The 17,373-nt window shown below is 42.2% G+C and overlaps 1 protein-coding gene across 2 annotated transcripts in view; it reads left to right on the top strand.

Moving 5' to 3' along the window:
* SLC26A5 (solute carrier family 26 member 5) overlaps positions 1-17,373 on the top strand; it is a 36,396-nt gene that overhangs the window by 6,825 nt on the left and 12,198 nt on the right. Inside the window, exons 5-12 of one of the 2 annotated variants that reach the window (XM_065938881.1) lie at positions 265-429; positions 6,002-6,154; positions 8,685-8,767; positions 13,345-13,492; positions 14,658-14,771; positions 15,751-15,828; positions 16,511-16,606; positions 16,838-16,944. In XM_065938881.1, the coding sequence (XP_065794953.1) occupies positions 265-429; positions 6,002-6,154; positions 8,685-8,767; positions 13,345-13,492; positions 14,658-14,771; positions 15,751-15,828; positions 16,511-16,606; positions 16,838-16,944 (944 nt within the window). The remainder of the gene's footprint in view (positions 1-264; positions 430-6,001; positions 6,155-8,684; positions 8,768-13,344; positions 13,493-14,657; positions 14,772-15,750; positions 15,829-16,510; positions 16,607-16,837; positions 16,945-17,373) is intronic. The other variant, XM_065938882.1, reaches the window with a different exon arrangement.

Raw genomic sequence — 17,373 nt, 5'->3', positions numbered from 1 at the left:
CATGAGTAAGTGTGTCCCCACTTCTGAGGGACGGGGAGAATAGAAAGGGTGCCCAGTGCTTCGGGGGGCTCCAGGCCCCTCCAAGTGTCGTTGTTTTCTGAATAACCACTGACTGATTTGTTAGCTACTTACCTGCTGTAGATACAAATTTGTAGTGTTAGAAAGTGGTCCAGAAAAAACTTTGGGATGTTTTCTGTTGGATTTAGCTTCCTGATCTATCATGTGGTTTATTTGTCTCTTTGTCATTTAAAAAAAATTAAATAGTTTTGCCTAGGTGTCTGTAGATTTGGATTTGTGGCCATATACCTCACGGAGCCCCTGGTCCGTGGGTTTACCACCGCTGCAGCTGTGCATGTCTTCACCTCCATGTTAAAATACCTGTTTGGAGTTAAAACAAAGCGGCACAGTGGGATCTTTTCAGTGGTGTATGTAAGTAAGCAACTTCCCCACTTACTAGTACTATTTCCCTTCTTTATTTTCCCTCCTTCTCTCCTGTATCTCAAGACTCACTGTGCTTATTTCTAAGAATTTCAGTAGAATGGAGAAGATTTAGGCCTTCTAAGGCTTTTCTGAGAAGAGCATTACAAGGAGAATTAAACCTTAAAGTTTCATTTCATTAATATGTAATACTATCTACCTCACAAGGAATTTTTTGTCAGGTCTCTATTTGGTGGCTACACCTTTAGCCTAATTAGCTCCAGAAACAGCTTTTTCATAAGAACAGATTAGGTTCTCTTTGGGAAAGTGAAAGTGAAAGTTGCTCATTCATGTCTGACTCTGCAACCCCATGGACTATAGCCCGCTAGGCTCTTCTGCCCATGGAATTTTCCAGGCAGCGATACCAGAGCGGGTGGGCATATCCTGCTCCAGAGGATCTTCCCAACCCAGGATTGAACTTGTCTATCTTACGTTCTCCTGCATTATAAGCAGGTTCTTTACCGTCTGAGCCACCAGGGAAGCCAATTTAAAGTCATTCTGGGATAAGATCTCTCTCTCTCCTTGCTCAAGCAGCTGAAAATTGGAAGCCTATAAAGGATTTGACTAACGCACCTAACCAGATTAATCTAATATAATATACATAGACCCTTCCACCAACTCAGAGAAAATATAAATTATTTACAATGAAATTGTAAATACAATGTAATTTACACTGTAAATTACAATGGTAATAACTGATCATGTACAGCTGACCACAACTTCTAAAAATTCAGTTTCACATGGTGCAATTTAATTAGCAATTGATAACTAAAGATGGCTTAAAACCCCCATACACTTGGAAACTAAAAACATATTTCTAAGTAGCCCATGGATAAAGAGAAAATTATGAAATAATTAGAACCAAATGAGAGTGGAAGTGCTACTTATCAAAACTTCTGAAATGCTGCTAAAGATATTTTTGGAATGAAAGACCTATATATGGCCTTTGTAAGAATTCATGTGTCACACACTGTGTTAGGCAGAGCAGTGAGCTTATAGTTCAATGGGAAGACAAATGTATTAGTTGCTTAGTTGTGTCTGACTCTTTGCGACTTCATAGACTGTAGCCCGTCAGGCTCCTCTGTCTATGGAATTCTCCAGGCAGGAATACTGGAGTGGATTGCCTTTTTCATCTCCAGGGTATCTTCCTGACCCAGTGATCAAACCCAGGTCGCCTGCACTGCAGGCAAATTCTTTACTTTCTGAGCAATAGGGAAGTCCCCAGTACCACGGGAAGGCAAATCAGTGCAGTTCAGTTCAGTCGCTCAGTCGTGTCCGACTCTTTGTGACCCCATGAATCGCAGCACGCCAGGCCTCCCTGTCCATCACAAACTCCCGGAGTTTACTAAAACTCATGCCCATCGAGTCGGTGATGCCATCTAGCCATCTCATCCTCTGTCGCCCCCTTCTCCTCCTGCCCCCAGTCCCTTCCAGCATCAGGGTCTTTTCCAATGAGTCAACTCTTCGCATGAGGTGGCCAAAGTACTGGAGTTTCAGCTTCAGCATCAGTCCTTCCAATGAATACCCAGGACTGATCTTCTTTAGGATGGACTGGTTGGATCTCCTTGCAGTCCAAGGGACTCTCAAGCATCTTCTCCAACACCACAGTTCAAAAGCATCATTTATTGGCACTCAGCTTTCTTCACAGTCCAACTCTCACATCCATACATGACCACTGGAAAAACCATAGCCTTGACTTTGTTGGCAAAGTAATGTCTCTGCTTTTTAATATGCTAACTAGGTTGGTCATAACTTTCCTTCCAAGGAGTAAGCGTCTTTTAATTTCATGGCTGCAGTCACCAAAATAGTAAACCACTAATCACATAAATGGGCTGCCCAAGTGGCTCAGTGGTAAAGAATCCTCCTGCTATTGCAGGAAATTCAGGTTTGATCCCTAAGTCAGGAAGATCCCTTGGAGTTGAAAATGACAGTCCACTCCAGTATTCCTGCCTGGAGAATTCCATGGACAGAGGAATCTGCCAGGCTACAGTCCATGGGGTCACAAAAGGGTCAGACATGACTTAGCAACCAAAACAAATCACATAAATGTGTAATTAAGTATAAATTGTGTTAAGTGCTATGAAGGAAAAATCAGGCTGCTATTAAAATTGAAAATTTTTATGAAAATATGAAAACTGAATAGGGAGACCTTTAGATTAGGGATCTATATGTCATACACATAAGATGGCGGCATAGAAGAACGTACGCTCATCTCCTCCTGTGAGAACTCCAAAGTTACAACCAGATGGTCAGTACCGAAATCAGATTGATTATATTCTTTGCAACCAAAGATGAAGAAGCTCTATATAGTCAGCAAAAACAAGACCAGGAGCTGACTGTGGCCCGGATCATGAACTCACTGCAAAATTCAGACTTAAATTGAAGAAAGTAGGGAAAACCACTAGACCATTCAGTTATGACCTAAATCAAATCCCTTATGATTATACAGATGGAGTGACAAATAGATTCAAGGGATTAGATCTGAGAGAGTGCCTGAAGAACTATGGACAGAGGTTCATGACATTGTGCAGGAGACAGGGATCAAGATCATCCCCAAGAAAAAGAAATGCAAAAAGGCAGAATGGTTGTCTGACGAGGCCTTACAAATAGCTGAGCAAAGAAGAGAGGCTAAAGGCAAAGGAGAAAAGGAAAGATATACCCATTTGAATGCAGAGTTCCAAAGAATAGCAAGGAGAGATAAGAAAACCTTCCTCAGTGATCAATGCAGAGAAATAGAGGAAAACAATATAATGGGGAAAACTAGAGATCTCTTCAAGAAAATTAGAGGTACCAAGGGAACATTTCATGCAAAGATGGGGACAATAAAGGACAGAAACAGTATGGACCTACAGAAGCAGAAGATATTAAGAAGAGGTGACAAGAATACACAGAAGAACCATACAAAAAAGATCTTCATGACACAAATAACCACGATGGTGTGATCACTCACCTCAAGCCAGACAAGTGGGCCTTAGGAAGCATCACTGGAGTGTGAAATCAAGTGGGCCTTAGGAAGCATCACTACAAACAAAGCTAGTGGATGTGATGGAATTCCAGTTGAGCTATTTCAAATCCTAAAAGATGATGCTGTGAAAGTGCTGCACTCAATATGCCAGCAAATTTGGAAAACTCAGCAGTGGCCACAGGACTGGAAAAGTCAGTTTTCATTCCAGTCCCAAAGAAAGGCAATGCCAAAGAATGTTCAAACTACCACACAATTGCACTCATCTCACATGCTAGCAAAGTAATGCTGAAAATTCCCCAAGCGAGGCTTCAACAGCATGTGAACCATGGACTTTCAGATGTTCAAGCTTGATTTAGAAAAGACAGAGGAACCAGAGATCAAATTGCAGGCATCCATTGGATGATAGAAAAAGCAAGAGATTCCAGAAAAACATCTACTTCTGCTTTATTGACTATGCCAAAGCCTTTGACTGTGTGGATCACAACATAATGTGGAAAATTCTTCAAGAGATGGGAATATCAGACCACCTTACCTGCCTCTTGAGAAATCTGTATGAAGGTCAAGAAGCAACAGTTAGAACCAGACATGGAACAACAGACTGATTCCAAAATGGGAAAGGAGTATGTCAAGGCTATATATTGTCACCCTGCTTATTTAAGTTATATGCATAGTACATCGTGCAAAATGTCGGGCTGAATGAAGCACAAGCTGGAATCATGATTGCCAGAAGAAATGTCAATAACCTCAGATATGCAGATGAAGCCACCCTTATGGCAGAAAACAAAGAAGAACTAAAGATCTTCTTGATGAAAGTGAAGGAGGAGAGTGAAAATGCTGGTTTAAATCTCAACACTCAAAAAACAACAATCATGGCATCCTGGCCCATCTCTTCATGGCAGATAGACGGGGAAACAATGGAAATGGACAGAGACTTTATTTTGGGGGGCTCCAAAATCACTGCAGATGGTGACTGCAGCCATGAAATTAAAAGATGTTTACTCTTTGGAAGAAAAGCTATGACCAACCTAGACAGCATGTTAAAAAGCAGAGACATTACTTTGCCAACATAGGTCTATCTAGTCAAAGCTATGATTTTGCCTGTAGTCATGTATGGATGTGAGTTGGACTATAAAGAAAGCTGAATGCTGAACAATTGATGCTTTTGAACTCTAGTGTTGGAAAAGACTCTTGAGAGTCCCTTTAACTGCAAGGAGATCCAACCAGTTCATCCTAAAGAAAATCAGTCGTGAATATTCATTGGAAGGATTGATGCTGAAGCTGAACCTTCATTATTTTGGCCACCTGATGCGAAAAACTGACTCATTGGAAAAGACCCCGATGCTGGGAAAGATTGAATGCAGGAGGAGATGGGGACAACAGAGGATGAGATGGTTGGATGGCATCACTACTCAATAGACATGAGTTTGAGCAAGCTCTGGGAGTTGGTGGTGGACAGGGAAGCCTGACATGCTGCAGTCCATAGGGTCGCAAAGAGTCGAACATGACTAAGAGACTGAACTGACTGACTAGATTAAGGATCTAGGAAAGTAGTTTTGAGGAAGTGACAATTAAACTGAGTGTTTCTTTGATTAGAATAGAGTCCAACTGTGGGTGTCCACACATGCTCAGTCACATCCAACTCTTCGTGACCCCATGGACTGTAGCCCACCAGGCTCCTCTGTCCATGGGATTTCCCAGGCTAGAATACTGGAGTGGATTGCTGTTTCCTTCTCCAGGGGATCTTCCGAAGCCAGGGATCAAACCCACAGCTCCTGCATCTCCTGCACTGGCAGGCAAATTCTTTACCACTGAGCCACTTGAGACGCCTCCAACTATGGGAATAGTTCCTAAATAACTAAATTCTTCATTTCCCATAATAGCTGATAACATGCTTCTTACTCAGATTTCTCAAAATGCCTTGTCACAAAGGAAATAGGACAGAGAGGCACACCAGAGAATGCTCTAGGCATTGATAGGAAAGGTTTGCAGCCTGGTCTTGGTGGTCATCTACCTGCCCAGGGTCCATACGAGTACTGACTGCACATCGGGTGCCGAGACTGCAGCCTTAGGAGACAATTAAGTGGCTTTCTTCTCTTAAGTTTCCTGGACTTCTAAGTTTCAGCTACTCTCTTGCCTTCGAAGCTCACCTGATTCCTCTTTCATCTGCTAAAAATTATTTCTCCCGCTTTCAGTTCCTAAAAGCTTTTCTGTATATTTGCTTTCAGATTATTATGCTGATATAACCCATGGTCCTTTCCTAATGCTCAGGACTCAGCTTCAGAGTGACTTTTCTGAATCTTACAATTCTACATTGAGACATTAGTGTAGCAAAGAACATTGTAATATAAGATTGTTGGATAGGTATTACAACTACAATTACCCAGTTGTATAACTGGGTAAAAATGACTCCTAGTGGTGAAAGCTGCAAAGAGAGATTTCAGCCTGAGAACTGTTAACTGGAAATGTCCACTACTGGGATAGCTAGTGTGAATTAGAGCACTAGACTGTCTATTCAGGGGCTATTGCGTGATGTAACATCCAGTGTTCACTGTGTTACAGAGTACAGTTGCTGTGTTGCAGAATGTTAAAAACCTCAACGTGTGTTCCCTAGGCGTTGGGCTGATGGTTTTTGGTTTGCTGTTGGGTGGCAAGGAGTTTAATGAGAGATTTAAAGAGAAATTGCCAGCACCCATTCCTTTAGAGTTCTTTGCGGTAAGTTGACTTCCAGCCACATTCACCTAGCTGTTTCTGTGAATGGTTTTGAAGTGGGACGGGGAGAGAGAAGTTAGACCTTTTTTCTCTCTGTTCCTCCAAGAGAAGGTTGGGGTTTGTCAAGGGGAACTTTTACAAATACAGTGACAAAAAATTAAAAGCATTAAAACATAGGCATGAAGACTATCCGTAAAAGTGTGAATGTAAATTATCTGAGTGAAATTATGGAGATTTTTCTTTCTCAGAGTTTTTATTGTCTAATTGTTTCATGGTGAATATGTAGTACTTTAATGACTTGAAAAAATTAAGCTGTTTCTATTTTGGAAAGAGCAAAAGACAAAGATTCCCAAACTTTGTTAATTCTTGGCACTCATAGGTCAAAGGGAATACCTAACTAATAGTTCCATTTACTAAGTAATCAAGTCCAAACAATTTAATATATATTTATGTCTTTATTGCTTTGGATGAGAAGAAAAAAAAAATATATATATATATATTTATGTCTAACAACTTAAGAACTGTTTGTAAAAATAATGCATATAAATTGGAATAAAGTGTTATTACATTCTTAAATAACCACAACAATTTATTAATGAATTTGTGTGACTTGTGGACACTGCACAACCCCTCAAACCTGGGAATCAGACACCACTACCCTCATTTCTGTTCACTTTGATTTTTGTGTAGTACTTATTTTCTAAATCACAGTGACCACTGAATGCCCAGCTTTGCAAAACTTTGGTATGACTGAAACCAACATAGTAGGAACTAATGTGGAAACTGTGAACTACTCAACCTAGAAGTTTGCATGGTATCTGACAGGTGTCCCTATTTCCCATGAAAGTCTCACAGACCCAGTGAGCTCTCCTTGGGACTCTGGGCACTTCGGTGTATAGTTTGGGAACCACAGGAGAAGAAATAACAAGGATAGGTATCTGATCCAAATTTAGCAAGAAGTTCCAGCCCTAAACCCTACTGGCTGGTATAGCTCACAAGGAAGCCATTGCCTTTGATCCTCTTCCTTGCTTTCATCTCATCTACACCCAAATAGGACTGTTTCTTATCATCTCAAGACTTGTTCTATCACTGGGGTTTGACACAGAGTTCCTGTTTCCTCTCGGAGAACAACAGGAGGTTCTCAGCTCCCTTGCATGGCAAAGGAGAAGGACAAGCCCTAATCATGAAGTAAATAATGAAGACTGTTTTTCCTGGCTGAGGTTCCTAGCTCTGTCCACTTTCCAGATTCCCTTTAAAGTTTTCCTCATGTTTCCCAGAGCAGTGGTTCTCCAGAATTCTTTCATTGTAATTATGGTGAACCTGTGTTTTTTTGGTTTTTAGTTTTTGGGTTTTTTACTTATTTATGTGTTCCTCAGAGCTAGGAAAAAGGAAGCCGTGTTGGAAAATTGGGAACAGAATCAGCATGACTCTCTTTAAACATAAAATTTTTTTCTTATAGTAAAATTGTTTGGGGTTTTGTATTCTGTTTCAAAATGTATCTGTGTGTATTGGTAGGAAAGAGGTGGTTTAAATTATTTACCACTGCATAAAGTTGATGCTCCAGAGACTTGAGCCATGTGTATCCTGTGGATTTGAATCTGGGGGCACTCCCCCAGTTTGAGATGCACAACAGATGCAGTTAAGGGTGACAGACATTACCACCAACAAAGAAGAGGCATTTCATCCTGGGGCCAGAAGCAGCCATGCCCTTGGCCTCGCGGGCGGCTGTGTCTGATCATGAGCGTACCTTCCTGTTGGATCCCTGCAGCAGGCCCCTCCGTGGGGGACTGGCTCCCTTCTCTGGCCACCCCTATTCCTTTGCTCCTGAGTAACCCACGTGACCTACAGGCGGTCGTGCTTTGGGATGAAGAAAGTTGCTATGTCCTGTGTTATTTTCTCTTCTTGTAGCTCAGTTAGACTTGTACTTCACACACAGACTAAATCCAGAAAACCTCATATATAAGGACACTCAGTGACAAGCGGTTTCGCCCTGGCTCTCGCACAGACATGGGAGTAGTCAGCGATGCTTCTGGAGGTGCTGGTGGGCACCTCTAGCCACCTTGGTGCTGCTGTCCTGGAGACAGAGTCCACAGGACGCTGATCCACAGATGTAGATCCAAACATAGCTTTTACAATGATACACTGTCACTGTATCACCCTCACAAGACATATTTCATGTCCTTTGTTTGTGCCACCTTGGCTGGAGCCCCATCTTACTTGCCCTAAATGCAAAGCCAACTCCTAGAAGGTTTTACGGCTTCTTTCTGTTTGTAGCCAAACTAGCCAAATGCCTCAGGAAGAAACAGAGCAAAGTAAAGAGGAAAGAATTCCAGGTCACAAGGAGACTGTAGAGTCCACTTTAATGTTGTGAAGAGTCTTTAGGAGAAGTTAGAAATGCTGGGAACTGACTATAATTCTTTTTAAAACTGGATGTGTGAGAATAGATTTGGCTTGGCTAACAAGTTCTTTGAAGCTTATTTTTGTGATGTTTGAATGTCTATTTCTAATGCATTCAGATTTGTGTCTCTTTCAGGTGGTTATGGGAACTGGCATTTCGGCTGGGTTTAACCTGCATGAATCATACAATGTGGATGTCGTTGGCACACTTCCTCTGGGGTAGGAAAATAGTTATAAGTAACAATATGACTTAAATAATCAGTGGATGAATTATTGCTTTAGTCTTCTTGAAATGAAAAATCATTTTCTCCTATATATCAAATAGCTAAGGGTTTGGGGTGTTTTTTTAGCTTGTGTATGTGTGGCAGAGGTTATTGTGGTAAAAATAATAATAATAACATAAAATTCATCATTTTAATCATTAAGTGCACAGTTCAGTATACTCAGTACAGTCACATTGTTGTGAAGCGGATCTCCAGAACTTTTTCACCTTGCAAATCTGAAACTCTATACTGTTAAACAATAGCTCTCCATTCTGCTTTCCCTCCAGGCCCTACTTTCTATCTCTGTGAGTCTGATTATTTTAGTACTCATAAGTGGAATCATATACTATTTGCCTTTTTTGTGACTGGCTTATTTCATTTAGCATAATATCCTCAAGGTTCATGTTATAGCATGTGACAGGATTTTCTTCCTCTTTAAAGGGGAATAAAATTCCACAGTGTGTCTGTACCACGCTTTGTTTATCCATTCATTAATTGATGGACATCTGGGTTGCTTCCACCTCTTAGCTATTGTGACTGATCCTGCTATGAGCATGAGTATACAAATATCTCTTCAAGACCCTGTTTTTAGTTGTTCTGGATATGCACATAGAAGTGGGATTGCTAGATCATACGATAGTTCTAGTTTGACTTTTTGAGAACCTCCATAATGTTTTCCATAATGGTTGCACCATTTTACAGTCCCACCAACAATGGCATGTGGTTTTTCACTTTGTTTTTTTTCCTATATAGCACTTAACAGTTTTTTATTAATAGATCTCTTCCTGGGTAGCATAGGAGTTAAAAGCAAAATGATCTAAATCTAGCCTGTCACTTAGTAGCTTTGTGACCTTGGGCAAGTCACGTACCATCTCAAAGCCTCAGTTTCCTCCTGTGCCAAGTAAGCATGGTAATTAATGACTATCTGAGGGGCAGTTGTGAGGCTGGGAAACAGTGCAGGTAAAGCAGTCCATGTAGCACCTGGCACACAGTGCATTGTCTAGACGTGTTAATTGAAAGTTCTGTGGCTCATTATTTCAACCAGTTTTCTTATTTTAGACCACATATTGTTGCCTTGCTTCATCTGTTTTTCTTTTATTTAATTCTACATTTTAAAATTTTTACTATCATTTTTTATATTTAAAAGAGTAAGAGTGACCACGAGCCTCTCCTGGTCTCATCTGTCCCTCTCTGATCATCTCTGGCTCTCTGTATCTCTCTCTGTGTGTCTTTTTGTCCCTGGTACCGTCTTTTCATGCCACCCTCTCCTCTCCTTGCAAAAGAACAGAGTCAGACATTTGCCCAGATGTTGGATATTGAAAGAACCTGGCATATTCCATCAGGGCTTGCCCCAGGGACCAGCTAAGAATCTCCAGGGAAGCCCAGGGAGGAGGAGTTGCTCTTCAAGCCAAAGTTCACCCAGGGAGCAAGTGCTGAAGGAGGAAGCCTGCACTCAGCTTCAATGAATTGCTATCATGAATGCGTTACTTACGACTCATGTAAAAGGATAACACAGCCGGGCGCGGTTGTGCGCGCCTGTAGTCCCAGCTACTCGGGAGGCTGAGGCTGGAGGATCGCTTGAGCTCAGGAGTTCTGGGCTGCAGTGCGCTATGCCGATCGGGTGTCCGCCCTAAGTTCGGCATCAATATGGTGACCTCCCGGGAGCGGGGGACCACCAGGTTGCCTAAGGAGGGGTGAACCAGCCCAGGTTGGAAACGGAGCAGGTCAAAAAAAAAGTATAACACAGCGATAATCCTTGCTTTTCTACTTGCACTTATAATTTTTAAAGTACTTTTAAAAGTACTTTAAAAAGTATTGTGATGGCTCACAATAACACTGTCGACGTGTGTTATCCTCACTTAACAGATTAATAAGGTCATTTATTCTCACTTATTCAGCATATATTTATTGAGTGCCTATTAGGTACTAGGGACACAGCAGTTAAAAACAGAAGTGAACATAGGAGCAAAAAAAATCTTTGCTCTCATGGAGCTAATATTCTACTAGGAGAAATGGGCAATACATCAGTAATGAGACATGCCGTAAGACAGGGGAAGCCAGGTAAGAGACAGGAGGGGCTGGGGTTGCTCTTTTAGGTAGGGTGTCAGGGAAGGTGATATTTGAGAGATGTGAGTGCGGTTCGGTGAGTCCCAGCCTGGAGTCAGAACTCAGTCTTCTGATACCCAGGTGTGTGATCTTTCCAGTACCTCACACCTGGGTCGCTAACATAGTTAGTCATGTGATAAACACGAGTCTTTGGATCCAATAGATAACCCTATTCAATAACTAATCACAAGTAATTTACATGGTGAATTTTTACACTTAGATTTCTCCTTTTTAAAATTCACATGCCGCTATAATTCCTACCTAATACCTTCCTTTCCCTATTGCATTATACCCAAATATGCTTACCCTCTATTAGTAAAAGTTAAATCTTAAGAAAAAAAAAAAAGTACCGTTTTGAAACTTGGCTTCCCAGAAACCTTATCTTTATGGAACTTTGCTCAAAACCAGGCAGGAAACCAATAACGCCTGTCTAACATCCTATCTATGTACAGTCATACCACTTCAGTGATATATGAGCCTCATTGCCAAACAGGAGTGGTTTATTTGCCCACAGTTTTTCCGTGTAGGTGAGGCTCAACTGAGTGACTGTCTCACTTGGGGTCTCTCAGGCAGCCACAGACCCTGGGATGACTGGGGCTGGAGGAACCGAGAGGACCTCGCTCAGATGTCTGAGAGCTCAGCTGCAGTGGCTGAAACAGCTGAGGGCTAGCTGGCATCTTCTCTCCACACGGGTCTCCATCCAGGGTCTCTGTGTATCAGCTCAGGGCAACAGGACAGAAGAGCAGAAGCTGCCAAGTGGCTTACCACACTCATTCAGCTTCACTCCCACCACGTTCTGGTCAAAGCAAATCAGATGGCCAGCCCGGATTCAACTAGAGGGGAGACAGACAACATCTAGATGTGGGAGCAGCACACACATGTAAGGGAGGAATTGTTAGTGATTGTATTTGAAAACACTGCTGTAACTACCACACTTAGCCACACACACACACTTAAATGCACAATACAGCGTCCAGAAATGGATAGATGACGGTTAAAAGATCTCATTCATGGCAATATATCACGTTCCTTGGTTTACTTCTCTTAATTCATTGCTGCATACATTCTTTTCTCATATTCTTATTCCTCAGACCCAAACCTGCTGCCATGCCTTCTCTCCTGATTAATGCTTATGCAGCGAAGTTGCAGGGAAAGACAGTAAGTTCCATAGTCAGACCTCCTGGGTCTGATTCCCAGCTGTCTTCAGTAGATCGCTTAAGTCTGCAAATATCAATTTGTTTCACCTATAAATTGGGATAATAATGACACCTATGTAAAAGGATTGTTGTAAGGACAAATGAGATGACATATGTCAAGCATGTAGCACATAACTTGAGTTTAACACATGCTAGGTTCCTTTCCTTTGCTCCTCTCCCTTTCCCTTACCCCAGAACCTGAGACAACCCCTTCATCATTGTGATATGACACAGTATGAGAAATAACATGGAGAGGCAGGTTCTTCACAGTTTTGTTGAACTTGGTAGATGAGTCATTTGATCTTGGACAAATTGCTTGGCCTCACTATGCCTCATTTTCCTCATCTGTAAAATGGAGATTATAATGGTGCCTAGCTCACAGTGCTGTTAAAGATAGGTAAACACAGAACCTGACACAAAAAGAAGCACCTAATAAATGACTATAAAAGTACAATACTGTGCATCAGTTAATTGATGTTATTATTATTTAGCCCAATGCCTTGAATTGGAGCAGGTGCCTTTGAAACCTCTATTGCCCTTTCCCCCATACAATTCCAGGGGTTACCAATTCTGTTCTTTTAGGACAAAGGTTCCAAACTATAGGAATGGACCATAAAATTAGGTTCCCTACTAGGAAGCTCCAGGAGTCACACTTACGGCCCCTCCAGACTCCTAGGATTCCCAGGTGAGACCTAAGGAGTATAATCTGCCGCTGCTCCTTTCCCATGTTAGAAACTCACCTAAAGGGATGTGGGGAAAAGCAGAGTCCTTACATCAAATAGCAAGGGAGAGCAGTGAGTATCCCTGGTGTTGCCTAGACAGTAGTAATTCTCCAATAAGATAGCATTGTCCAGCTCCCTCCTCACCTCAGTTTTGGTTTGAATGTATTGTGGCATCTGAACACTTCACTGACTGTCTCTTCTTCCTACTCCTCAGTCTTACTTACACCTGCCATACGGGGAGCCAAGAGGTATGAGGTTACTCCTTTTCTAAATAAAGTGGCATTGGATCTCTGCTGATAACCCATTCAGTTTGAAAGCTGGCACTCTGGGGGTGGGGCCTGGAAAGAACCTGTGCATCAAAGAGGGCCCAAGTTTTGCCAGAACAAGTACCCAAGTGCTGATTACCTCATCTTCAGATAGTGCCCTCCCCCCACTAAGTGCTCCCCTCTAGCTGCATGGTTTTTTCCAATGGTCACAACACCCAGGTTAAAGTTGGCTTCACTTTTCAGGCTGCTGCCTCCAGCCAATCCAGACACCAGCCTCTTCCACCTTGTGTACGTGGATGCCATTGCCATAGCCATCGTTGGGTTCTCAGTCACCATCTCAATGGCCAAGACCTTGGCAAATAAGCATGGCTACCAGGTTGATGGCAATCAGGTAAATATAATTAATTTCCTGCAGATGCTTCCTAGCGGTATGGTCATCTTGCTCTACTGTGGGAGGCATTAAATCATCAGAACACTGGGGTACTGAATCCTACCTCACCTCATCAGTAGGTGGTATCTCCACTCTGAAGTTTATAGTTTGCCAGATTCCTCTAGGTGCTGTCCCTCCTTTAAAGCTCACAGCCCAGCATCGAAACATGTATATTATCAAGTGTGAAACAGATCGCCAGTCCAGGTTGGATGCATGAGACAAGTGCTCAGGGCTGGTGCACTGGGATGACCCAGAGGGATGGGATGGGGAGGGACGTGGAAGCGGGTTTCAGGATGAGGAACACATGTAAATCCATGGCTGATTCATGTCAATGTATGGCAAAAACCACTACAATATTGTAAAGCAATTAGCCTCCAACTAAGAAAATAAATAAATAAAGCTCACAGCCTGAGAATCTAATATTTTTCCAGGACCATTTTTACTCTACTCAGAAGCTTTCTCTTTGTTCATTAAACTTTGAGTTTATGATTCTTCACCCAAATATATTATTTCCTGCGTTCCTTTATAAGATAGCCGCAGATAAAGTATTTAATCTGAATACCATGAGCCATTAGTTTGGCTTGACAGTGTTACTCTAACACTGTGTAGTTCTAAGAGGATACTAGATGTTCTATGTTTGTATGAGACACAGTGATCCAACTAGGAAGACCAGAAGTTGCTCTGAGATAAGGATTCACTCACTGGTCCAAAGAGGACACTGGCATGGGTTCCTGGATGAACATGAGCCCAGGCATTTAAAAGATGCCAGTAGTCCTATCCACCAATAATTTTCTCTTAAACATCAAAAATATTTTGTCCCTGTTGCTGCAGTTTTCTTTAAAAAACAAAAATATCAATTGTGTAGAGAGTGTGTTTAGAAAACAGGGGGCTAGATGATGATCACAGCATTTATCTCTAACACAATAAAAATTCAAAATCTTTTTCTCCCACCTTAAAGTATGCAACAATTCCTATTTTGAACTCATGCTAAACAAATTTTTTTTATATCTGGAAAGAGAATGAATAGACAGCCTGTACTGTTGAAGATGTCCTTTAAAAGGGTCATCATGCCTGTCTTCCTGAAAAATAACTGATCTCTTTTGTGCTTTCCTTCCACATGGAAAAGGAGCTCATTGCCCTGGGACTGTGCAATTCCATTGGCTCACTCTTCCAGACTTTTTCAATTTCCTGCTCCTTGTCTCGAAGCCTTGTTCAGGAGGGAACTGGAGGGAAGACACAGGTGTGTATGCAGCTGGCCTCTAAGGTCTGGTGATTTGGGTGATAAGCTAATCTCCTGATTGTATTCTGCCTGAAGATCCCTGCTCCAGTGAACTGTGTATGAATCAGAGAAAGGTATGATTGGTTGAAGCAAATCACAAAGAAATGAATCTACAGAAAAGGAGTATATTCACCAGTCAAATCAAAAACATTAACACTCCTGGCTACCAGTAAACCTCACGGTTCAGACTTCGAATGTTGTCATGAAAGCCTGAGAATGAGTGTGGGCAGATTGCCAGCCCCATTCCACAGAACTTTCTGATGGAAATGTTCGATATTTGTGCTGTCCAGCATGGCAGCCGCTAGTCACATGGCCTTCTTGAGCACTTGAAATGTGGCTAGTACAACCCAGACCTGAATTTTTTATTTTATTTAATTTACTTTTTACAATTCAAATAACCACACGTGGCTACTGCAAATGGACAACAAAGCCATGTCTGAACTCTTCTGGCCCCTGTGTGTCTTAGGTCTGCACCATATATCTCCTTTTCTCCACCACTGGCATGGGCATTTCATTCAGAGTATTTAAGCATTTCAGCTTCTGTTTAAAGGCTAAAAGACTTCCTGGTGACTCAGCTGGTAAAGAATCCACCTGCAATGCGGCAGACCTGGGTTCAATCCCTGGGTTAGGAAGATCCCCTGGAGAAGGGAACGGCTTCCCACTCCAGTATTCTGGCCTGGAGAATTTCATGGACTGTATAGTCCATGGGGTCACAAAGAGTCAGACATGACTGAGCAACTTTCACCTGAAGGCTGTAAGAGGAACCAAAACCTCAGAAACGGAGTGGGAAACAAACAGTTACAGGTTTATGTAATGGTATGGGTGACTTATGTGAAGCCATATCTTTCCATAGTGATTTTCAAGAGACTAAGAGCAAGCTATGTCCCACTTCTCACTCAAGTCTCCTAAAAGCCCCTTCCATGTATCTTTTCTCATCCAGCTTGCAGGTTGTTTGGCCTCATTAATGATTCTGCTGGTGATATTAGCTACTGGATTTCTCTTTGAATCACTACCTCAGGTGTGTACCTTGGACTTGGTGAGAGGTTTTTCCATGTGTAGAGATTTTGCAGTTTTATTAGTTGATAGTTTTGTGACTCTCATGGGTTTTTACTATAACCCTAGTAGGGTAGTAGCAAAAAGGGTCAACAGTAGGGTCAGTATCCTCTTCCACAATCTGCCAATACCTGGGACCTACGGGAAACCTTCTCAACATCCCTGGTTCTATTTCCTTATCTGCAAAGTGGAGGTTTGGGTTTGGCTTATCTCCAAGGTCCCTTCTCTCTGATCTTCTATGACCTTATACTTCTATTAAAAATTTGAGATGGCCTACACTCATAAAACATTTAATCTAGAAGAACTTAGGAACGATATAGAGTAGAAAACTCAAGATGCAGGAAGGCCATGGGGGAAATCATCCCTTGAGTACCATTTAATTCTAAACCTGTTAGCCACCATATAGGTTTGCTACTTGGATATAAACCTGGTTTTCCAGAGCCCATTTTAGTTAACCAAGTCCTGAAAATCCAAGTGTTCTTAGCTCCAAACGTGCCATCACTGCTGTGTAGGAAGTGAGTGGAGAGAAGATGTGGCGAGGGCAACAGGAGGACAGTGAGGAGCCAGCAGGACTCCTGAGGACACAGTGTGTCCACGGGGTCTCTGGACACAAGAGGAGAGGCACATGCGGATGTGCTGTGTTTCAGGCTGTGCTGTCGGCCATTGTGATCGTCAACCTGAAAGGAATGTTTATGCAATTCTCAGATCTCCCCTTTTTCTGGAGAACCAGCAAAATAGAGCTGGTAAGTAGCAAAGGTGATTGTTAGGTGAGTATGTCATAGCAACAGATGAATTGTTGCTGGTAAAAATGTGGGAAAGATAAGTTACTGTGGCCAGTTATTATATGCAGTATCCTGTTAAGCAAGGCTAAGTACTGTGTGTGTGTGTGTGTGTGTGTGTGTGTGTGTGTGTGTGTGTGTGACTCAGGAAGTTTTCACATGATTCTACCTAAAGCTCTCTTTTTTTTTGTTTAGACCATCTGGCTTACCACTTTTGTTTCCTCCTTGTTCCTGGGACTGGACTATGGTTTGATTACTGCTGTGATCATCGCACTGCTGACTGTGATTTATAGAACACAGAGGTAAGAGTGCAGATTGGCTTGGGTGTGTGTCCTGCCTGACACTTCAACAGTGACCAAAGCTCAGTCTGGTCAAAGAAAACTCTGATTACTTCTGATCTGCATGAGAGGGAGCTGAGGACTCATGGGCTTGCTGGCTAAATAAGCAAAAGGCCAGAAGGAAAACTCAATAGGATCTTGCCAGATGCTTTACTCTGTCACAGTTTATAATTACATTAGTGACTTTTTAAAAAGAACCTGATTTGTCCCATGGTTCCTGCCATTCCAGCCCCTGTGGCGCCCTGGCTTACGTCCCCTCTTCTGAATGAACTGTGTATTCTTGCAGTCTTCGGCACTGCGTGCTGACATAGGTTTTGATGACATGGAGCAGACTCTGACACCAAGTTACCATATGTGGGGCTTCAGCTATTCCTTCCTCCACCCTGCACTGTT

This window comes from Muntiacus reevesi, chromosome 6, assembly GCF_963930625.1.
Source record: "Muntiacus reevesi chromosome 6, mMunRee1.1, whole genome shotgun sequence".
Lineage (NCBI taxonomy): Eukaryota > Metazoa > Chordata > Mammalia > Artiodactyla > Cervidae > Muntiacus > Muntiacus reevesi.
This window is presented reverse-complemented; position numbering and strand designations above follow the sequence as displayed.